General features: G+C 34.7%; 1 protein-coding gene across 1 annotated transcript in view; it reads left to right on the forward strand.

The window, feature by feature from the left end:
* Positions 1 to 22,904, forward strand: part of LOC140144478 (SHC SH2 domain-binding protein 1 homolog B-like) — a 74,756-nt gene extending 51,852 nt beyond the window's left edge. Inside the window, exons 7-11 of the mRNA XM_072166290.1 lie at positions 10,395 to 10,548; positions 11,847 to 11,966; positions 17,446 to 17,588; positions 21,954 to 22,088; positions 22,620 to 22,904. Of these exons, the coding sequence (XP_072022391.1) occupies positions 10,395 to 10,548; positions 11,847 to 11,966; positions 17,446 to 17,588; positions 21,954 to 22,088; positions 22,620 to 22,904 (837 nt within the window). The remainder of the gene's footprint in view (positions 1 to 10,394; positions 10,549 to 11,846; positions 11,967 to 17,445; positions 17,589 to 21,953; positions 22,089 to 22,619) is intronic.
* Positions 22,905 to 25,910: the final 3,006 nt, after the last annotated feature.

The raw sequence follows: 25,910 nt of genomic DNA on the forward strand, positions 1-25,910 counted from the left end.
ATCTGCTAAAAAATAAAAATACCACAAGAAAGAGCAAATTCTACATGTCTAAATAAAAAAAGAATTGTTGCAATTGCTCACAGCAAACTAAAGTTATACTCATTTGAATACAACCACCCATTTTTGTAGCTGCACACGGCTGATTGATTTTCATCTATTTCAATTTTGACGAATCAGCAAAGTGCTAACAGGATTTATTGTTGAAAAGACAACTTTTGCTTTTATTAATTAATATTCAACAAAGTCCATGGGTACTATAGTTTGTAAAAATACCAATTCAAGTCTTTACGAACGATCCGGCAGAAGCTTGATTGGGGAATATTGGGTAAAGGATTGAGCTGATCTTCAAGTTGGTCTTGCTGTAACGCATGTCTAACTCTAACAATGTTCACTTGTGATCTAGCAGTTCGTGGTCTGCCTAAAGGTTCCGGCTGTCTGTTCCTTAGTGTCCCATGCACATCATGCACATTGAGCTTGTTCATATTCTTATATACTGCTCCCTTACATGAAACCCGGTTAGCTGTAGGAAATTGGAGATGAAAAAGACACTGAACTTCAGTGGGACTCTTAGTTTCATGATACTTCGTCGACAGAAAGGTGCGCTCCCGTGCGGTAAATTGTGGTGCCATGTTGTCATTTGGCCCGTTTTATTATAATGTAGTGCAATGAGGTAAAATTCACCTTAAAAGAGCCCTTTAACATGTAGGAATTATTGATCGAAACCACACCTGCCACAGAACTTTATTTGCATTTGAATATCGCGCCTCCACCAATCAATATAATAGGTAGGCCCCTACTTGGGAAGTGAAACCGTGTGCAGCTACAAACATGGGTGGTTGTATTCAAATGAGTATAACTTGAGTTTCCTGTGAGCAATTGCAACAATTCTTTTTTTATTTAAACGTGTAGAAGTTGCTCTTTCCAGTGGTGTTTTCATTTTTAGCAGATTCCTTACAGATCTCAAATTACAGCCCCTCAAACTAGAGGGATGATCTCTGAACCACTTTGTGAGATATCATTTCAAAACTTGTGCAAATAGTTGTAGTGGCATTGCGTTAGTGGGAAAATGCCTTTCATTTAATCCGATTCGGTTATTTTACCCCCTGGACATGGGGTCTGAAATTTTGATTATAGGACTATAAGGCCAATTACAACAAGTTAACCAAATATTCTTTCCATTTTATTTTTGTAACATAACTTATCATTAATATCAGAGAGGTTTTTTTTATATCATAAAACAAAACAAAAAAAGTTCCAACACCCCCCCCCCCATTTGACGTCACAATGACGTCATAATAAAGATGTCTTTTGTGGGTTGCACCAACACGCATAGAAGGTGGTACTTAAATGTGGTTTTTTAAAAAAACTTTTTCCGCCTTACCACTTAATTTGGGATTAGGGAGCCAAGATGTTTTGAACCTTCTGAAATTCAGAATACAAGCAACCCCTACCATAAAAACATCTCTCAACACTCCCTTATATCATCAGTAACAAAGTTGTTCAATTTCTTTTTACAAATGCTGTGTTGATTCTTGTTATTCATTAGTCTGAGAGCACTGAAAACAATAATCATAAGTTCACATAATTTATAGAGAGGGCTTCAAAACTCATCCGCCAGTTGCGCACCAGTGACGCCCGGTTCTTCCCTGTTAGGCGAGTATGCACATTATCGCCGTCACTTACGTGATGACCATGAAGCTTCACCTTTAGGACATAACAGTCACTGAATGATAATGTATCTGCGACCAGCAATGCATAACTCAATACTCACAGCACCCTTCACAGCGAAGACTAGTGGCCACCACGACGAACCACTCATAAACTTCCTTTGAAATCGCTTATTGCACTATCTTACCAAAGAGTACCTATCCTTGAGAGGGCACTCTATTCACGTGGTTTCTTTTCCAACGCTAAAAGATCACAAATTTTGGTGGTTTGCAAGTGAAAAGTGTCCGCACTATCGATTGATTACGTAACTGTTATGAATAATTTATTAGGTTTTGACAACACGTATGACCTCCTGCGTGACATGTTATATGAGATGTACAAAAACCTGAATATCATAAAGATCAGTATTCGTTTGTGCATATGGACTGCACATATACGATGCTAAATATTATTATATTATGACAAATATTGGTATTATGACAATACGGTATATACATTGTATATAATACGACTAATAGATCCTACTATCATGGCGTCAGGTCATTGTTCATCATATCCCATATGTTTCTTAAAATTCATTCATATTTGAGACAAATTGCTGTGCCCATTTTATAGTTGCACAGGTGGATCCGTATTTTTTTTTTTTTTTTCATTTCTTTTTAAAGAAAGAATTAAGGTTTTCCACTGCACGGTGGCCACAAGGGTGATACTAAATTAATGCTATATATATTTAAATGAATACGTGTTCCCGGTTGGCTCTATAGCGATTTCACAGAAAAGGTATTTCTAGTACAATGCAGCGTCGGACTCTAGCTGAGAGCGTAGCCTAAGTCATTATAGACTCCAAAAATGGCTCTCCATACACAAATGAACAAACACAAAGGAGGGTAGTCTCCTCCGTGACCAGCCTGATTTCGATGGAGCGGAACCAAATTGGCTGCGTAGGAGACGGGTCATTTTGCCATGCAAATTTCTTAGTGTCAGCCGGTTGTATCCTACGTGGTGTTGTTAAAGGTGGGTAACCTGAAAATCTAATCCCCCACGTTACCTCAACAAAATGCTGCTTTTGGTATCAGATGAAAGCCCATATTTTTCTCATAAACATATTGAAATTTTGCGTTTCCAAATCGGTGTATTTCGAAGAAATCATCAAAAACCGAATTAACCATAGTTGAGACTAATTCGGCAGTTTTTTGATGATTTCTTCGGAAATATACCGATTTGGAACGCCTAATTTCAATATGTTTATGAGAAAAATAAGGCCTTTCACTTGAAATCAATATATTACATGATCATGATGATTATCATTAATAAAAACATTGCAGACTACCAATATCACACTGTATAAATGTCAGTAATTCCATTAGGAATTAGTCACATTTACAAAAAACATTTACATTTTCTTTTTGCATGAGTGCTTGAAAGGGATGACATTTTATGTTATACTTAAGTTTTAAAGAATTTGATTTTCCAAATATATCAGGTCACCTTCCTTTAAGCATACAAGCAATCGTTTCATCATGATCGTGAAGTGTATTGAGTAAATTCAATGGTTAAATAAAATTCCCCTGGGTGTTTGATATCACATTATCAAAACAATCCAACTGATAATAATTATGTACATATTATTTTAATTACTTTTGTCTTGTTGCTTAAAACATAAAGTGTACGGGTGTCCAAAACAGAAGCGAAAACAGGCACTAATTGTTTATCCATATGTAGGGGGTGTCTGAGGGATGTTCCCCCCTGAGAAGTTGGAAATCTGTGCAAAATGAAGGTCCAATTGAAGCCATTTGGCGCATTATTTTTACACTCAATTTGCAAAATTGTTATTATTACACTGGTCCACTGACACTTAATAAAACTTAAGACTCACAATTACAAAGCATGCATGGATTGATATTGAAGTCAGCATTGAGTCCATCTTAGTACTGAATTTCGAGACAAAATGTGCCAACAGCCCCCACCCCCACCACCGGTACCCGCGCCTGATAATGGGTGAGGTCAATGTCATGCAGATGTCATCAAAGTCAGAAGCCATCGCCTAACCTGCGTGGCTTGTGAGTCACAGCAGCTCTAGTTGTAATAATGCTTATGACTGCAGACAGTTTGTTAATACGAGAGCATTGCCTCTATCATGCCACATGCACCTGTTTTCCATAAGTTACATTAACTCGATTTTTTTATGTTTCTGTTTTGTAAATGTGAATCTGCTTGTGAATTTATGTCATTACTAACAAATAATTTCCAAATGTTTGCATATCGGTCGATATTCTGTATCAACTTATTACATACTGACATGAAATTTGCATTTTGACAAAACATGGAGGGATTTGATATTGTGTCCTATATCTAAAAACATGAGGGATGTCCACTCCCCTGTTCCCCGGGATTTATGTCCCCCTGTCTCCCCGGATTGATGCCCATGTTTGCAGTTATTATCTCGGTATAGCCCAGATCATTTGAGGGAGGAATATTTATTTTCAATTTGGTAAATTTGATTCGCTATAAACAGCAGCCGTAGCGATAAATTAAAGATGATCGTCAAAGATGTACGTACAATTCTGCAAATTTACTTTAATATAAACACGCTCCAGCTGACGCTCATATTGCCACGATTCAGATCTACACAATCACATCATTGCAAAACTCTTTGTACACAGCTGGTCCGAATGACGTTTTCTACACTGTACATTGTAAGCGTAGTCGACAATACAAAACTCAACAACATTAGCATATTATTTAATTGATCAGTTATGTGAATCATATTTTGTACTCTGTATTTCTATATATTTCTACACGTAACAGTTGTATAAAATGATCTTTAATGTCTCGAAAACAGCATCATTTAGACAACACTAATGTTGAGCACCTGTTGCGTGTTATTGTCAAAACACGCACGTAGATAGTATTGTTATTTCACCCCAGAAAATTGATTTCAATTCTATTCAAATTCAATTCTTTCTACACCTGGAGTCTTGCTATTCAATTCCAATTCAATCCACCTTGCTTTAGAATTAATTCAATTCGATTCCAATTCAATTTTTCAATTTCAAAATCATTTCATTTCAATTCCAATCCAGTGCAGTGAAATTAACAGCGAATCAATTTCAATTCAATTCTGAGCATTCATTTCAATTCCAATTCAATTCCAATTCCAATACAGTTGCAGTTTGTATTAATTGACCAAAGGCACACTGCAAAAACTGTGCCTAGAGATTGAACACTTTTTGTCCTCGATTTGTAAACAAATGTAAAATCTAAACACAAATTTATGTCAAATTTCAAAACATCAAGTGTTTAATATCTAAACACAAGGCATCAAATTACTAAAATTACTAAACATGTTTAGCATAGACATGTTTACAAATCGAGAACAAGATGGTGTCTAGAATTGTGTTTAATATCTAGACACTGTTTTTGCAGTGCATGTGTTAAATGTTACTACCAATTTTATAACACTTGAGTCAGCAACACAAAGTCAAAATCAAGTACACTACTTGTCACAAAAGCATTTCAACTTTCTTTTTTGTTATGTTAACTCACTTTTCACATTCAAACAATGCGAGTGATCCTTGACCTCTGAATCCTATTTTATGAAACTTTGGAAGTTCTTAGTTCTAATCTTAGGTGACTGACTTCCTAATATTTGTCTTAACTTCCACCATGCACATTATTTTCTAAACTTAAGGTGTGTGGTACGATCAATAATGGGACCCTGTCCCCACACTGACCTCAAAGATGTCAAAAATCAAGATAGCCCCTACTTGTCTCAAGATAGCCCCTACTTTACGCCCAAAATCCTTGTACTTTTGAAAAAGTGTGAAAAAAGCTGCCAAAAATATAAGCATTTTCTCCCAGACTCCTTGCTATATATAAACAAAAATTCCCTGAAAATGCATGTTGTGCCACACAGGGATGGTCATTATATGGTGCCATCTATTGAAGCTAAATTTTTAATGTGTGTCTCATGTGTGAATAGACCTGGAAGTGTATCAGAATTCAGAACGGGGAAGGGCACTTTTTACAGGTGGAATGATCTGGAATCACAGACATCTGTTTGTGAATTGAAATGCTGAATTGAAATCAAAGCTGAATTTCATTTCAATTCCACTTCATTCTTCATCACTCAACATGATTTCAATTCCAATCCAATTCAATTCTTCATTGTTCACGATGATTTCAATTCGATCCAATTCAATTCATGCCCAAGCCCACTCATTTCAATTCCAATGCATTGAAATGAAAATCGCCCAAAATTCGTTTCAATTCAATTCGATTTCAATGCATTGAATTAACATTAATAGATAGTGAGTCAGATCTTTTTAACAAACTGTATCACATTATCATTACTGTATAGCATTAAAAATTAAATCAAAAAATAGAATTTAAAAAGTTGCAAAACTCGCCAGAAATATGTCAGATTTATAATAAGTGGCTAGAAAACCATAGAATAAATAAAAAAAAATTAAAATCCTCATGTAGTGTATACTGACTTCTTACCAGTTTAATATCATTTAAAGACATAAAGAAAGCTTTATAAAACATTTTCTAATTATTTTATACATATCCCTCTATGTTGATCACTTCATTAAACCCCTTGTTTCTCATACTCCGTCATACATACACCATACACGACACCCCGGACTTTCTCAGGAAGCTTGAAGCTATTAAGGACCAGATCCCCAGCACTGCCATCATTGGCACTTGTATCGTGTACACACACACCCCCCACACACAAAATCAAGACAAAGGACACCGATGTGCTCTGTTTACTTAACCATGAACTTTATTTTACTCCTTCGGCTTCCAACTTCAATAATTGCTACCCTTTACTTATCTCTGACTTATCTCATGACTTATCTCATGAACTCTTTCTGCTGACATCTCAACACACGACACACATACTCATTTGAATTTGGCGGACAAAAGCAATGGTCATTTATTGGTCACAGTACAACGCATTTGGCTTGAATAGGTGCTAAGTGCAACTTTCAAAATCCGATTTGAAGCCACTCAAGCGCCCAGAACTCGACCAAAGGATATCGTAGAGCAACAAAAGAGGTATCAAAATGCGCAGGAGAAAGCTGCGCTTTATAAACATTAAATATGTTTTTGCTATATTTCAGTTCCCGATATATCTGACCATTTATAATCGTTTCGATACTTTCTGGTTCTAGTTTATAAGCCGCTCGCAGTGACGGAATGTGATCTTTCGGCGAGGAAAGCATAGCTTTCTAGTAGTTGCTAGTGGCCGAGCATACAACTCAACATGGTGAGAAGCTAACGACGAAGGGCTCGTGGTCACCACGAAAGTGGGTGGCGATAATGTGCAGGCTCGCCTTATAGACGGTTTCTATTGTTCTAAACAATATGGAATGCGGTTCAACCACCATTAGCTGCCGGTCGACCGGCTGTTGAGTTTTAAAGCCACCCATACAGGGCCGTTCCGACCATTAGGCCAGGTAAGGCGGTGGCCTAGGGCGGCAAATGCAGAGGGGCGCAAAAGAAAGGGCAAAAATAGAAAAAAACGGAATAGAGAAAGAAAAGGGAAAGGAAAAGGGGACCTGAGAAAAAGAAAAGAAACGGGGCAGAGAAAAGGAAAGAAGAGACGGGGCGGAGAAAAAGAAAGAAATAATGGGGCGGAGAAAAAGTGGGGCGGCGGCAGGGAGGGGCTTTGACTAGGGCGGCAAAATCCCTAAGAACGGCCCTGCACCCATAAACTATTATCAGCTAACACACTATGCATTACAATGTACCAAAATGAGCAAAAAAAAACGTAAAAAGCCATGTCCATGGGGTAAAATGCCCGAATCGAACGAAATAAAGGTTATTTTCCCACTCGCACAATGTCACTACAATAATTTCCACAAGTATTTTAAAACTTTGGTCAGAGATCACCCCTCTACTCAAACATGAGTTTACTTCTTTTTGACTCAGCCTGTATGTCACAGTGGCTGCACAATAATTCTGCTACACTGTGCATGCAAGCATAACAGTGAATTGAAAAGCGTGCGCTTCAAAGTTGGCCAATTTTAGAAAACATCCATGTCGATAAATGAATTTCTTCATATGCTTCATTTATTCAAATTGTTTGAATTTTTAATATATGGTGTGTGAAGCCTTCCCGAGGCTACCATCGGGTCCCCCAAAATTAAAAATTGTTTTGTTTAAGAACTACTGCCTGTTTTATGGATTTTTGAAGATCGCTCATAAATCAGTAAATATAGGCCTATTGAAATAAAGGGACCTACCACCATTTAGCTGAAATACTAATCTGTCTTAGCATGTAAATTATTTTCCGTCGAAACGAATGAAACACTTGAGAAAACTAATTGAAACAAAACATTATATCAAAGATATTTCTAGGGAGTAATTTTCCAAACCTCAATAGCTCTAAGCCATTGTGTGTGTCCAAGGCCATACTATTTTTGTATATGCGGTACAGTGGGAATGGCTTTTCCGTTTACCATTTGTCATCCCATGTTATCCAGATAACAAAATGTTCATTTAAAGTCTCATTGCAAATGAATTATGATTTTTACTTTTTGGATTTGGCTTTGAGCAATGGTGACACATACCATGTTTACAGAAAAAAATGAAAATTCTATTCCTGACATGGTCAAAATGTCAAACTTTGTATGTTTTGTATTATATTTAAGTAATTAACTGCAGTTTCTTTATTCAACATCATAACAGGTTCATACTTGACATATTTATGGTGAATGAATAGACTTTCATTAAATATTGAAAAAACCCAAAATTACTCATGCCTAATTTACATAAAAATACCATGAATACATAATTACCTGTAATTAGCTAATTTGCATAATTAATTAGTTTTTGTGTATTTTTGTTATCAATTGAAATAACTTTGTATACATATGTGTGCAAAAAAAACCGCACCCTGATATCATGTACGGTTTTCTATTGGCATCAATTTTGCATATTAATTAGCTGAACTTAGTCATTTTTTCACCTTTAATTTATCTGCAGATTGGCTGAATTTGCTAAAATAGTATATTGGGTTAATTTATTATAATTATTCAATGATAGATTTTTTAATTTTGTTTTCTTTAACGAAGTTAGGACAGATAAGCATTTAACATGTGATATTTAAATTAACGCTGCTTTTTCAAGCAAGTGTCCAAATAAACCTTCAAAATCTCGAAATGTGCCAATTTTGTCATTATAGCCATTTGTGGCAGGTTTTAACTCCATTTACGAGCATCTTAAAATTGACACTACATCACAATGCATTGACTGATTTCAATTCCGTTTTTTGATTTTTGATGCTTTAATAAAGCTCATTCATGTAGAAACATTAAATAACGTTTTTCTGCTGCGCTTATTTTTGAGGTGATATACCTAATAATAACATATTATTGCACAGCAAAGGGTGGTGCAGGGGGGTGTACTTCGATTCTGGCCCGATGGTCAATTCTACTCATGCTCGATCCAAAAAGGGGGAGACAATCACTAGTCTCAGGACTCTCACAAGGAGTATCAAAATCACTGTAGCCTCTTCTAGTTTGCTTGATAAAAATAGAACAAAATATGACTTTTTGGCCGTTCAAAAGTCATTTTTGGTATAATAATTGTGGTATTTGTGCACTTGGTCTTAGGCCCTTCACAATTAATTCTTAGTTTCCTGTTTCATGGTTGAAAACCAGGGATGAGGCGACTTTTAATTATTAATTATCTTTTATTTTCTTTATTTCAAAATAAGTGGTCGCAACCTACATCAAGCCATTTTGACAAGGAGCATGCATTTAATTATTTTACTACTATGTTTGATTTTATACATAAGTAATGGTACAATTAGGTTCTATGTTTATTCATCATTTATATAGATGATATGATCAGAAAGTCAGAAAGTAGCAAATGGTAGTCATTAAAAGTTATTTTTCAAGAGAAAATCCAAAATATAAATAAAATAATTAAATATTTTGCAATTCTCTACTTTGGACGCGGGTGGGAAACAGGAAACTAAGAATCAATTGTAATTGGCCTTATAGGTATAGCCTGTCACCGAAACTTGCTGCAAAAACAAGTCCCATTAGGTTAACTCTGAGAACCCAAGATCTAGCATGGGAAACAAAAAAATCCTTGAGAACCACCCCTCCTGCCCCCACCCCAGGGGTGGTGCAGTATGCTCTCTGTAAATTATGATTGGGAATTTATGTGATTATTCATTAACGCAGGTTTTACAAGCATTAATTGCCAATCACTTAAAACATTATTATGTAAACAGGAGTAGGTCATTCGGGGCCATACAATACTCAAGCTTTCGTTTCAGTTCAATAAAGCTTTTCAGCTTTAGACTGAATCAGGGCAGTATTTTTATTTGCCTTCTGCTTTGTTAATAGACCAAAGATAGTTGATGATACAGTAATCTTAAAATGTATGGTTCCAGAAAGGGAGTCCTTGTTGTCAAGATAGACACAATATCTTGACAACAAAATAACTGTCTGCCATACATTTTAGATTTATCTGCATTAATTTTTTCAATTGACTGAGTTCAGAAATGAGGGAAGGGGGTCTTTGGGAGAAAACATGAAAAGTATGGGATCTTTGGGGGATGACTGGCAAAAAACATTTTTGAGTGCTCTCATGGACCCTCTGCCATCCTACCTACTCAGCCATAGTACAAACTACAACTATAATATGGGTCTCCTTGGAAGGCATCTTGCTTTATTATCTTCTTTCTTTTTTCTGTTCTGCAGAATCTTAGCTTGAAAGATGATGCAGTCATTGTCCAGCACAGTGGCCTATTATCAGCACTTGATAGCTGTTATAATGGAGACACTATACTCTTGTATCCAGGAACATATTCTGGTGAAGGATTTTATAATCTCACACAGTCTGTTCACATAAAAGGTGAGAATTTTATTCACAGACCAAATTCCTGGAGGTGAAAAACACCCAAAAAATGCATGTTTTTGGTCCTTTAAATTCATAAATTTGGTCAAGTAGTGAAATTTAACTTTTATTGTCAGTTAGTAATTAATAATTAGGATTGAGCTGTGTTTGATTGGGCAGAAGTTGATAGTATCTTTCTCAAAAAATTAGTGCTGTATTTTTCTGGAATGGGGAGCGCAACATCCCTCTATCTCTAAGGACCGCTATCTCTAAGGTTCGCTATCACTAATGTGTAAAGTCTATGGAGATCAGAATCTCTAATAGAGAAAAGGGTTTGCTATACCTAAAAAAGGGTCTGCTACTTCTAAGGTTTGATATCACTAATTCAGAATATGGTTCGCTTAAGTTCTAAGGTTCGATATCACTAATTTTAAATAAGGCTCGCTATCACTAATTTTAAATAAGGTTCGTTATCACTAATTTTGAATAAGGCCCGCTATCACTAATATATTGAAGGTTCGCTATCTCTAAGGTTCGCTATCACTAATTGCAATTAAGGTTTGATATACCTAAGGTTCGCTATTACTAATTTTAATTAAGGTTCGCTATCACTAATTAATTAAGGCCCGTTATCTCTAATTTTCAATAAGGTTCGATATCTCCCATATAAATTAGATAGGCATATAGCAGGCCTTATTTTAAATTAGAGATAGCGTACCTTTTTTAATATTAGGGTTAGTGGACCTGATTTAAAATTAGAGATAACAAACCTTATTTAAAATTAGAGATAGCAGGCCTGATTTAAAATTAGTGATATCGAACCGTAGAGATATCGAATCTTAGAGATAGCGAACCTTAGAGATAGCGGGCCTTATTTCAAATTAGAGATAACGAACCTTAGGACTATCGGGTTTGTTAAAATTAGAAATTGCGGGCCTTATTTAAAATTAGTGATAGATAGGAACCTAAGATATAGTGAATCTTCAATAAATTTGTGATAGCAGGCCTTATTTAAAATTAGTGATACTGAACCTTAGAAATACTGAACCTTATTTCAAATTAGTGATATCTTCAATAAATTTGTGATAGCAGGCCTTATTTAAAGATAAGAATCATAAATGCAGGCATATTCCTATTTTAGGAAATACAGTATTCCGAATTATTGGATCTCTGATAGTGCCTTTAAAGGGGCCTTTAAGAAATCAGTGGATTGTGTGTCCTAAGAGTGCACTTATTTGACTGGCAAAAGTATCACTAGTTTCTCATTAACTTTAAAATTCAAAAATTTGCATTATTTTGTTATCAAATTTCTGAAGGTGTTGGAAAGAGTGCATCTGATGTTGTGATTTTGTGTCAGGAGAAAGTCAGCATATTTGTAGATTGTACGGCTTATAAGCTTCATCTTAGCAATATGAGTTTTGAATCGGAGATCCAAGGTAAGTGTATTACTGTGAATGTATTGGTAATGGTGTTTTTTTTTGGTTTTTGTTGTTTTTTTAAATAAAAAATTTTAAAAATCGATTTATTTGATTTAATTAAATCCAGGGTTTGTTTTTTGCCGGAAAAGTGGCAAAAACCTCTTTTTGCCAGTTTTTGCCTGGTTTAAACCGGCAAAAATGGCAAAAACTCACATATAGTCAGTCAAGTATAAAAAAGTAACACAGAAAGCTCATAAACAGTAATACATAACATTTAATGAATCATTTGACATATTTTTTGTCTCATCAAATCCTTAAAATGAAAACGTTTTGGATTTGATATGACACATATGCACTAAGTGCACTAGTGAACAATGAAAATCCATATAATTTCTTAAAATATTGCTTATAATTACCAAATCTTGCCGTATTAAATCTAGGAAATTATTTTTGTGACATAATAATTTGTTTTGAGATGAAAAAAGTGAAACGTTTATCAATTTTTAGTTTTTGCCATTTTGCCGGCAAAAACTGTTTTTGCCAAGTGGAAAAAACCACGGTTAAAACCATGTTTTTTTCCACCTGCGGCAAAAACCTGCGAACCCTGATTAAATCAGATTTTTTTTTTTTTTTTTTTATTTCCAAGAACTGCTATACCCCATGATAAAGTCAAGAGACCAGTGGAATGTAGAATGCTACAATGTTGGCACACAGTGGCATACTAAATGTAAATCACCACCCCTCTCCCCCAGTTCAATGTTGATGAAAGCACTTTTTCCATTGGGCTCTCCAGTCTCCCCAACATTGATTTCGGGGGAATAGGGGAGGGAAGGGGAAAGGAGAAGGTTTGTACTTCTCATCCAACATAGTTATACTAATTTCACTGAATTATCAGAGCGGCAATGAAGAGTTGTAACATATTGTCAAGGTGTGCCAACTATTAATTTTGTTGATTGTAGACATTATGTGCAATCCCATCAGATATTTACAAGAAATCAAAGCATGTTTTTACATGCGGAAATTTCGATGAAAGAATTCGGGAAAATTATGGGGAAAAACCTGTTGAATTCTGCACCTTGAAGATTAATCTTTAGCACTATATCAGTAGATAAAATGACATCATGGAGGTATTTTAATTATATCCAAAATGTGTACAAGCATTAGAAATGAAATAAAACAGTCAGTTAATTTAAGAATGAATTTAACTTAAATTTATCAAAAATGGTAAAAATTGAAAAAGTTGATTTAAATCTGTGATTTTTTTTTAATCATTTGATTTAAATCACAATTTAAATTACAATTTTAAATCATTTGATTTAAATCATGATTTAAATGTATTGATTTAATCACGCCAACCTTGGTAATCACCCTGTATGAGGACACACATTTAAATTTGCCTCATTAGGTCTAAAAAAATATTGATTGATTGTCATCACATTTAGAGTTGGGCGACTATCACTTTTTTCCTAGTCGACTAGTCGGCAGCAAATAGTCACGACTACGACTATAGTCGCGACTATCTGTGGTCAGAATTGGACCAAATAATCGGGTGAAAGTTTGCGCTTAAATTTACAATAACAAGTCAACAAGACCAATTTAATGATGATTTATGGACTTTATGATTACTTGTTTGTATATTACTATTGGTAAGACAATGACTAACATTTTTTCACAGTTTATATGTAAGTATTTGCTTGGTTTTGTTGCGGATATCTGGTGCTTTTAACATGATTTTGTAACATTTAAATATAGTTGCGTTTGACGACTTTTGGTTTTCAATAGTCGTAGTCGCGACTACCAGTAATAGTCGCGACTAACGACTATTGGCGACTTAGTCGCCCAACTCTAATCACATTGCAGAAACATGGCTCACATTTTCGGCCATATTCACATATATATGGGTAATTTTTCCTAAATTTTCTAAATTTGGGGGAAAATAGCTTTGCCTCACTGTAACCAAAATATCAGCCCAATTTTGAGGAAAAGTTGTAAAAAACTCTTGCATTTATGGGTCGATTTCAAATTCTCACCGGCACTTCCCTACTCAAACCAACTTGAGTACCCCAAGGCTGCACATACGTATACCACAATAATGCGATTGTTCCACAGGATGGAATATACACCCCTACTTTGACCTACAATCAACGAAATATGTCTTGGAACGCTTGCGTGTAAATAACGGAAAACTCTCACCCCTCTCCCCGTTCAATGTTGAGAAATGCCAATGTCTTCAGCGGTTTCCCAATGTGTTCCAACATTGATTGATGGGGAGAGGGGAAGGGTAAATCATTGTTGTAGATGTCATGCTTGTTTCCAGGCAAAATACACGTCATTTCCATGACCATATGAAATTCTGCACGGGATTTCGACAGAGTGTACCAAGCGTTCCAAGGACTTTTTTCAGTAGATTGTCTCTGCGAATGCAAAATATTTCATCTAAATTTCGTTTTTTGTCTCATAACTCAAAAAGCGGAATGTCATATGACTTCACATTACACACGATTTGAGAGTGGATTATATGCTTTGGAATCATAACAAAATTGTTGATAAAGAAATTGGTTTATTTAGGTAGTGGTCACTGTAATCACCCCCTGTGCTAAAATACACACATTTCGCAATTATAGCTCTAAAATGCTCTAAAATGTCGTCTTTGTCCCATAACTCAAAAACAGAATGTTGTATGAGCTTCATATTGCACAGGATTTGGAAGCAGACCATGTACTTAGGATTCATAATACAATTGTTGATAAAGAAATTGGTTGGTTCAGGGAATGGACACTGAAACACCCCATACCCTAACATACACGCATTTAATGACATTTTTATGCTATATCTCAAAACCGAGAAATCATATCACGGCTCTAAGCTGCATGATTCCGAGTTGTTTAATTTATTTTTAAAATTAATATTTAAAGTTCACCTTCATAGCACTTGTCAGATAGGTGAGCAGCGTTAGAAAAACAGAAAAATGAGTTTTAATTAAATACTAAAACCACATATACGTTAAGATTGTAAGGAAGTAAATAATAAACTAGACTATCTTCAGTAGATAGCATTAACTTGTTTTTGACATGATGTAACAACTATCTTCAGCAGATTTGTGCTTCACATTTTTGTGTATGGGGTGTGTGTATAATGTGGAGGGGGGTGTGCGTGCGAGATGTTGGGCGTGGGATGTATATGGGGTAGGGTGGAGGAGGTTTGTAGGACTATTATAAGATCACATTTAAATCGGAAAGTATTTCATTTGGGGGCTTTTGGGAAAGAAATAATTAAATTAATTAATCAAACATACAGAAAGAAAGGAAGAAAGAAAGACAGAAAAAATAAATCAAAAATGTATTCTTCATGTATTTATGATAAACAAATATTTTCACCGGGTTCACCGTCGCAAATAATAAATGAAACAGAAAAAGTAACACTGCCTGGGATTCGAACCCAGGACCTCATGTTTACAAGACCTATGCCTTAACCACTTTGCCACGAGAGCTTCGTGATTAAGTTGCTTGCAATTTGAACATATAAGCGGTCACTTCAACCCTTTTCCACGTTCATGTTTTTATTTATTTCAAATGTCTTTCATTTATTCATTCATTCATTTTTCTTTCCTTCTTTCTTTCTTTTTTATTTTTTTTTTTTTTTTTCCTTTTTTCTTTCTTTCTTTCTTTCTTTCTTTCTTTCTTTCTTTCTTTCTTTCTTTCTTTCTTTCTTTCTTTCTTTCTTTAGTTATTTTTAATACAAAGAAAGAAAAAAAGCATAGAAAATAATGAATACATAATTTAGCAAACATTCACTCAATTAAAACACGAATAGTCAAAGGGTGTAAAGTGTAAACCCATAATGGTAATCTGTAATGGTAAACTGCTGCATTGAATAACTTGCATACTGAGCAGTTTGCCCTGCATTGATATTAATATATACGTATAGATATTTATTTCAATTCAAAATGGCAAACTGTTAACAAATGTCATAAATGTGATCAATTTGTCATTCCTTTTGTATTCAAACATTCTCAATTGGTATAGCTAAGGTAAGCGAGCGTCACGCTTCATGAGATGCGGCCTAAAAACCATAAAATGTCGATTTTGGACCATTTTGTCATTATGGTCAACTGATGCACTTTGCCATTTCCACTATACAGGTTTACATTTTCCCCGATACTTGACTACTATAAAAGACCAAAACTGGTTATTTTGATTGCGAAATGACAGCGTGGCGCAACGGCTTAGACCTTCGACTCATAATCTTTTGACTATTGATTGATGTGAATGGTTCGAGTCCCGTGGTGGTCGATTTTTTAAAGTGTATTGAATTGTTGTTTTTTTTTTCTTTTTTTTTGCGCACGGCAAAAGCGTATTTTATTATAAATAATATTCAGAAATGAGTTGTTTCAAATTGTTATATCACAATCTTTCTGATTCGTTCGGATATGCCTATACTCAGCAAACGCAAGTTTTACAGAAAACATTTACATGTTAGGTTATATTATAAAGGGTACAGAACGTTTTAATAAAATTCAAAAACATTTTAGAAAACATGCTGCAAACATTGTAATATTTCTTTAAAAATTATATTTGTAGTGTTTTTGAATTAGGAGACAAAAACGAGATTTGACTCAATATCATACAGTAGAGAGTCATAATTACGAAATGTGTGTAATTTAGCAAAGGAGGTGTTTTCAGTGACCATTCCCTAAATATTCCAACTTCTTTATCAACAATTTTATTATGATTCAAAGGAATATTATATCCTTCCAAATCGTGTGCAATATGAAGTTCATACAACATTTTGTTTTTACGTTATGGGACAAAAATGACATTTTAGAGCAGTTTAGAGCCATAATTACGAAACGTGTGTAGTTTAGCATAGGGGATGGTTTCAGTGACCACTCCCTAAATAAACCAATTTCTTATTCAACAATTTTGTTATGATTCCAAAGCCCAATATCCACTCTCAAATCGTGTGCAATATGAAGCTCATACGACATTCTGTTTTTGAGTTATGACACAAAAACGAAATTTATATGAAATATTTTGCATTCGGTAGAGACAATCAACGAAAATATGTCTTGGAGCGCTTGCGTGTAAATAACGCAAAACTCTCACCCCCCTTCCCCGTTCAATGTTGAGAAATGCCAATGTCTTCAGCGGTTTCCCAATGTGTTCCAACATTGATTGATGGGGAGAGGGAAGAAATAAATCATTGTTGTAGATGTCATGCTTGTTTCCAGGCAAAATACACGTCATTTCCATGACCATATGAAATTCTGCACGGGATTTCGACAGAGTGTACCAAGCGTTCCAAGGACTTTTTTCGTAGATTGTAGGGGAATGACATAAATGATAAGCTCAGTTGTAAAATACTACATTTTATATGTTACAGTGTAGGTCAACTGTTAGTTCATTTTTGCACTTTTAAACTGTACAAATAACAAATGGCTACTAGTATTAATTCTATGTGGTCAAAATCTTTAATAAATTTTTTTTTTTTTTTACAGATTCTCCCAATTTTGCAGCTCTAGATGTGCGCAGTGGCACAACCACTTTAAGCAACTGTGTCTTCAAGTCGCTATGCCAACCAATCATGGTATCTAAGGAAGGTTCACTCTTAATGGATCAATGTGAGATTCATGGATTTCTCGTAAGTTGAAGATCTTCACAAGAACAAAAGATTAAAATAAAATCACAACTTTGAATTTTAATCAAAAGCTATGAATGAGTTGAAAATTCATGTACAACGGACATCAGCTTGTCATTTCCCCTGACCCGGTCAGTATGCACCAAACAAGTTAGACCAGGTCTTAATGTTATACAACTGATCTGACTATGGAGGTTAAACTTTAAACGGAGGTAGTGTCTTTTCTTTTATAACTCCTAGCAAAGTCCAAAAGTTAAACTGCAGCCATCTAATATTAAGCTACATGTATTTAAAGGTGAACCTCATTGAAAATAAAGTTATATATCAATGGAAAGCTTATGATGTCAGGATATTAAAAATTATTTTTCCGATTTTTTTGATGGCCAATAAAGCTGAAAAATTAAAAAAATGATTGAATTTTTGGTCGTTTTTAAGGCGCCCAAAAAGCACCCAAATCAATCGTCTATGACCTTGGGAATGCTCGTGGCGTAAGCTCAGGGTTCATGATCACGTGATCCTACTCGGAAACATGTAAACAAGACTTGCTTCCTGTACTTTGCAAGCTGCCCGGCAAGTCTGATTTTCACAATAAAGCTTGAAATTAGAGGAATCTTCAAGTTGCTGGCTCCTTCTATATATATTAGAAATAATAGAATTATTGTCAATACATAAATTTTCCGTAAATTTTTGACAAAATCAGTCATAACTGGCTGGGTATAACTGGGTAATTGAGTTTGAATTTCGCGCTGGGATCAATCCCATGCGCAAATGCTTGCTGCTACCGTTCATGTCATGGATTGAATAAACATGATCGAATAACAAATTAAATACTTGTTTGTGACATTCCCTATTCTTGATTCATTTTAAAATATCTGATTTCAAAAAATATCGTCTTGCAGTAATAAAAAAATTAATAAAAAACCGCCGATTTCATCAAATCCAGCCCATATAAAGGTTTTCATATTTAGCGCATTGCGATAATACATTCTTTCCACACAATCGCGATTGAAAGAAACAGATACTCGGCCAGATTACTTTATTATAAAATAAATACAATTTAGGCATAGTAGACCATTATTTGATGGAATTCTGAAATCTGAATAAAATTAAAATATTGTCACTTGTGTCACGATTCTTTAATGATAGTACAATCAGTGAAAAAAAAAAAAAAAGTGAAACATTCATGTTTTATGGATTACCGAATACGATCGTAAATTGCTAGCACTGCTGAAGAAATTGAAGGGACGGATATGCACAAACACAGCGACTCGCCGGGGCTTCGTCCTCAGCACTTGCGCGTGTGTCTCATGGGGTGTTTCAGCAGATTTGATCAATCGTTCCCTTATATTTGGAACATTTACAGGAATAAATTTTGCTGATGAAGTAGCAATAAGTTGGAAATATCAGAATGTCAATATCAAATCGGTCATTTTGTCTGCAAGTACAGTACAGTCGCGGATACTGAACACTCGGCGTAGTGAGACTCAGTCAGTCACTGAGCTCATCCCGTATGTATCTATATACGTGTTCGCCTATCATATACATGACCGGCCATGACCGGTTGTAAAGCTAAGAAATAATTACAAAATCCTGTACATGTACCTTATTCTATTCCTTCATTTTCTCATTGTGATAAGTTCATCTCAACTTGGTGTGACGATCTGAACTGGTAGGTAGCAGTTATTTTTTGCAATCTGTTTTCTTTCCGGTTCTTGGCGAATCTCCACTCTTAGTGCTTTACTGTAATATTCCCTATGCAAATCGTGGATGGCTTGGCCTATCCCAAATCACCCGACCAGCACTTTTCCCATTTTAAATCCCACACTTTATTCAGGAACTTCATTCTTGATTTGATCATGATATTTCCTTCATGTTATTCTTATTTTATTGAAGACATTTTTTAAGGTAAGTTGACAATGACTGAATTAGTGCATTGGCCCGATGCATGCCACAGTAATACACGGACATTGTGTTTACAATCAAACCGGAAGTAACTGTGTGTCCCTGGGCTGGCGTCATCAACGAAAGCGCCCAATTTGAACGATTTCGTTTTTTTTTTTAGTTGGGGTGCCAATATCCAATCTTTGCATGGAGATTATGTCTAGCCTGGTACGCTATGCAAATAAAAAATATTCTTTTCTGCTTCCTGACATCATAAGCTTTCCATTGATATATAACTTTATTTTCAATGAGGTTCACCTTTAAATACCAAAATGTTCCTTCTCTATAGGACTAGAGTTAGACCGGGTCTAAAGTTAGACCTGGTCTAAGTGGAATTTATTTCCATCAGGAATGGTCCTTTACTCTCACTTTCTTCCATGAGTAGCTAGCAAATTCTAAAGATTTTTAAAATGCAAAGTTCAAAAATAATACAAATTAACTTAAGAAAATGTAAAGGAAAATGTCCTTTCTCCTGTTACTAAATTCCACTTAGACCAGGTCTAACTTAAGTCCCAGTCTAACTCTTTTGTGCATACGGAAAGGTCTAAAGTTAGACCTGGTCTAACTTGTTTTGTGCATACAAAGCTTGTGGTCTTATACATTGCCACCTGTCCATCCATCATTTTAGGCAATGAGGTTATCATGATACTGTTGTGGAAAAAGTTTCACTCAGCTTATAAATGAAGGTCATAGTATCACATGCTTCAGCTCACTAGACACCCGGATTTAAGGTTAAATTCTATGATATCTATATTGTGACTGGCAAGCTTAAAGGGGGGGTAGCCCTATCAGTTTAGGATATGAATTGTCTAACTTGGTCTAACGTGTTTTGTGCATACAAAGCTTGTGGTCTTATACATTGCCACCTGTCCATCCATCATTTTAGGCAATGAGGTTATCATGATACTGTTGTGGAAAAAGTTTCACTCAGCTTATAAATGAAGGTCATAGTATCACATGCTTCAGCTCACTAGACACCCGGTAGGCTGTTGGAGCCTGGTCAGGCCCGTACGCAGGGGGGTGCGACCGCACTTCCCCAAATTTGCAAAACTATAAAAAAAGTCCCAAAATTGCAGAATTTGCGAGCGTAGTGAGCAAAAAAATCGCACCTCCTCCTGGGAAAAAAGTCCACTTATTCAAAATCAGCACCCCAAAAAAAATCCTGCGTACAGGCCTGAGCCTGGTTAATGTTTTAAGGTTAAATTCTATGGGATGATATCTGTATTTTGACTGGCAAGCTTAAAGAAACTTGTAAGATTTGTGAAAAAATAAATAATTTGTATTCTTTTCCAAAAAGAATATTAGTTTTAACTTTTGGATATATTGATTTTTCATTTTGAGCCAAAACTAATGAGTTTAAATGAAAGAAAACTGCTATTTTTTGTCACAAATGCAACAACTTATATGCCTTGTTTTTTTACAGGGTATATTATTACTATTAGTTAATTAAAGTTTTAAACTTGTCAAAATTTGAATTTTGAAAATAAATTGAGGGCGTATTGTACACTTGTGCAAATATTACAATTTTACTCTAAATTAAGGCTAGTATACATGCATGTGCCTTCTTTTGATTGTTTTTATTTCTTTTTTATCAGTATTCCTTGCATTATGTAATGGTAATCATTGCACCTGGTCTGCAAAATTATATACTGCGCCAATGAAGTATCCTTACACTTGGAAAAATAATCACAATTTCAAAACTGAACAATATTGGGGTAAATTTGTTTTTTTAATAGATGCACAATCTAATCCTGCACATTATGACACCACATTGGATCCAATGTGACCTCAAGAAGTAAAGTTATAACCAATTAAATAGATGAAGATCCGGTTTTAAAAGTGACAAACTGGCCTATACAAGGCGCAAAAAGATTCCAACAAGCGCAACAACATGAACAAAGAGACAACACAGTTTCTTCAATGAAGCGTTATTTAAAGCAGTTTTTATTTCAGTTTTTACTTCTCTGTACTTTTCATAACTTTATTTTATTTGTCAGTTCTTTTGTTTCAATTTTCGTTTGTTCCTTTTGTTTTAAATTAAAAGCCAAATGCATAAATTAGCCATTCACCACTCTCAAACCAGATGTCTAGTCTGTGGAGTTTTGAATAGGCCAGTTTGTCACTTTTAAAACGGGACCTTCGTCTAAAATCAATGCTTGTAACTTTGCTTCTTGAAGTCACATTTTGATTCAATGTGGTGTCATAATGTGCAGGATTAGATAGTGCATCTAATCAAAAAACAAATTTACCCCAATATTGTTCAGTTTGGAAATTGTGATTATTTTTCCAAGTGTATTAAGGATACTTTATCGGTGCAGTATATAACTATCACATTATTTTTGTCTGCACGGTTTCAGTTTTGAATCTGCATTTTAATTATACTATAGTGATTTATAAATTGGTATTTTATGTGTTCATGAAATTAAGAGCCCGGGAATACAAGTTATGGCTGGTGGTACCCTGAGTCTTTCCAACTCACATATACATCATTGTGGTCAGAGCAACACCAACACAGAGAACCAAATGGGACTTGGACTCGGTAGTAATAACTTGTTGATCGAGGTAAGCTGTATGAATTGGCTTTGAATTGATATTCAATGTGCTGTGGAAAAGCACATTCTTTTGTATTTTTATGCTTCAGGGATACAAGTTTTCAGGATTAATTCTGAATTTATCTTCTCTTCTCTGCAAAAAAAGTATAGAAAAATTCTACAATTTCAGAAAAAAATGTGTTCGTACACTTACCCTAACATGAATTTGATGTTCTTCTTCCCATACTGATACTGAAACTAAGAATTATTATAGTAATTAAGAAAAATGATAATAGTTCAAAGCGCTTTACAACAATTTATACCACTACCACTGAGATATATACATGAGGATCATTTCACTTCTACAAGGTTGCAACTACAGTGCAGCTCCTCTCAGAGTCAGTACTTTGATTGTGATTATCCCTAACAGCTTCCCATTACATCTGGGTGAGGTGATGCAAATGAAGTAAAGCACCTTGCCCATATTGGCAAATGTTACAATATGACTTTTAAAATGGTGCAGCCCTAAGCCTAAAATTTGTGATTTTTTTTTATTCAACAGGCAGATGAAGGTGCTGAAGGTTTAGATCAGACAACCATTACTATGCACGACAATAAAATAGTAGACTCCAATGGCTCAGGTATATGCATCACTATCTTCTCAGCAAAACTCACAGACATTCCAAAACCAATCAATGTGGCATCAGACAATGAGATTGCCAGTCTGTTGCCATCAGGTATTAAGTGGGAGACAAAGGACAATACTTTTACAAATAACAAAGATGGGAATATCTGTGTGATGCATGTGGGAAAGACTAGCATGGAAAATATGGATACAAGTTTTTAAATCGATGGACTCGGACATCTGAAAAGTCATGCAGCTAATTTGAAAGTGTACAGGTGTGCTGACAAGTATAGCAGGGGGGTGATTAGCACATGGTTTGCTGGATCAGGAAGGAGTTCATGAAAACTGGGGGATTTTGAGGCACAGTGGCGTAGCATCATAAGGGGGCCCGAATCAATCTGAAATTTAAAAAAATCCCATAGGAAAATTGCTGAAAAACGGCTTGTGCCCCCCCCCCAATCATGGTCGGTGCCCCCCAATGTGATGACCCACGCTACCCCACTTTTGAGGCAATCAGCAGCCGTTTAACCTAGATCCTGGGCAGCCCTGCTACTGATAACCTACTACACTGGACAGGCTCCTGTTAAGCACGTTCATCCCCAAAACTTGGAAAACATCCCATTTTGCTCATTTTGCAAATTTCAGGTTTTCCCTTTTAAAACCTTTTTTTTCAATACTCAAAAGATACCTCTTTTAGACAGAAATAGGAAGATTCATACACACAATGGGCTATACCAATTGAAATTCATACAAACTTGGTGAAGACATGATAGACATCCCCGTAATCTCGCCGAGGTGTAGATTTCAATGGAATCACCCATTCAGGTAATACAATTTGAAATTCACAGGCCCTTTGTGGAAGATTATGGTTATATCTTCCTGTAGGGGATGTATGGATTTGAACAGGAATAACCAATTACATGAATACTTTATTTATTTATTTATTTATTTATTTATTTATTTATTTATTTATTTATTTATTTATTTATTTATTTATTTATTTATTTATTTATTTATTTATTTATTTATTTATTTATTTTTTTTTTTTTTTTTTTTTTTTTGTATTTTTTTTTTTGTTTTTTTTTTGTTTGTTTTTTTTTGTATTTTTTTTTAATTTATTTATTTATTTTATTTATTAAACTTCATCACTGGTACATATAAAATTATTGCACATCAAAATTTTGAAAAATATAAATATAAAAGCTTTTTTTTAAAAAAACATGTTAAAAGACCAGCGAATAGGCTGGGATAAATGTTGTGTTTCATGCTAGACATGCAGCTGCATGTTTCTACTATATATTTGGATGACTTGGCGGATACATAATCAATTAAATTCAGTTTAATACTTAGTGGCAGGAAACCGTTAATTACCAAATTACGATTAGAGTTAAGGGAAGGGGTATGAACGTTTGGACAGTATTTATTGTGGGACATTAGAGCACATCAGACATATCGAATTGCATTCTGAATACGAAGAATGTCCTTCCGATATCAAATAATTTTGATTTTTGAAATTGCAATGTAATACACATTTTATGGCAAATCATTAAAAATTGATATTTTGATATTTAACAGTACTTGAAGTAAACTTTATAAATCTGATGAGTTATACTTAAAGTGTATGTAGGTGGGATGAAAAGCCGACGATCAATTGAAAATTTTGACCTTTCGTATTGAAGATTTGGATTTTTTTCCCCAAAACACCAAAAAAATAGGTCTTTTGGGAAAAAATCCATATCTTCAATATAAAAGGTCAAAATGTTCAATTGATCGTCGGCTTTTCCTCCCAGCTACATACACTTTAAGAATATATCATTAGATTTATAAAATATATTTTGAGGACTGTTATATCAAAAATGTGAAAAATATCAAATTTTAATAATTTGTCATAAAATTTGTATTATATCGTAAATTTCAAAAATGAAAATTATTTGATATCAGAAAGACATGCTTCATTATTCAGAATGCAATTCGACACGTCTGAGGTGCTCTCATGTCCCACAAAAATACTGTCGAAACGCCATAAACGCTCATTCTAGATCCCTTAACACTTCATTTTTTTGTTAATACCATTTTTGTTGGATCGCTGTTATTATCATTATCATCAAAGTTGTGTTCATTCTATCTTTATCATTACCAGTAGCAAAGCCAGATTTTGGAACTGGGGAGGCACAAACTGTTGAATGTATTGACAAAAACATATGAAGAGCTTTGTTGCAAAACCCCTTACATCCACTTTTGACTTTTGAGAAAAACAGCTTTTTTAATTGTGCAAGTATTACTTGTTCGATTTGATTCAATTTGGGGTTGGATAAAGTGTTGATGAATAGAAACTAAAAGAATAGGTTTGGGACAATTTTCAAAGTCAATTAATTGATTTAGTGGTTAATAAATGCGCATCGGTTATTTGGAAGGCATTTTGAAAAATCTATACATTTTGCCTTTAGGAACCGAGGAATATCCTGAGGGGCATAGTTGGAGCTTTTAAAATGTCTATTTTATTATACAAAACTCCTGTAGAGGGACAATTTTCAAGCCTTCCTATTTATTTTATTATTTCTTTTATATCGCACCTTTTGTGGATGTAAGGGGTTTTGCAACAAAATAAATTTACCCCTTTTCTAGAAACCACCTTTGCAATCAAATTTGAGCCCATTTGTTTGCACTACATTATGTAACTTGACTAATGCTTTGAAAATCATTTTTTGGGTATTTCCGAAGCTACACCTTTTGTTAATTAAAATGATTTTTTCAAACACAGTGACCCAAAAACAGTTCCTTTTGGTTTTAATAGGTAAAGAACATTCCAGGCTACCATTATACATCAAAAAATTAAAACAAAACAATTCTATATTCATTTTAAGTTCAGATTTCGGAAATTCCTAAGATTTCCCAAACGGGAAATATGCGATAACTCTGGAAGGGAAGGTAGTATGAAGGTCAAACAACCACCAAAATGTGTATTTTTACCCACACTATAATATTATGCCAATAACTCTTCATATGTGGTGTGATCAAGCAAAATCAGTCTGAAGTCGGCCATTTCCAATTTCCAGTTTCCAGTAACAAGCATTTGCAAAGCTACATTTTGCAGAAAACTCCATCAAAATTGGGCAACCATTTCAAAAGATATGACTAGTGAAAAAGTTTCTAAAACAAGAAACAAAAGTAAATTATTTCCTTTGTTTGGCTATATCTTAAAATCAATATTTCTGACTTCCGACTGAT

This window comes from Amphiura filiformis, chromosome 2 (genome assembly GCF_039555335.1).
Source record: "Amphiura filiformis chromosome 2, Afil_fr2py, whole genome shotgun sequence".
In the NCBI taxonomy this organism is placed as follows: domain Eukaryota; kingdom Metazoa; phylum Echinodermata; class Ophiuroidea; order Amphilepidida; family Amphiuridae; genus Amphiura; species Amphiura filiformis.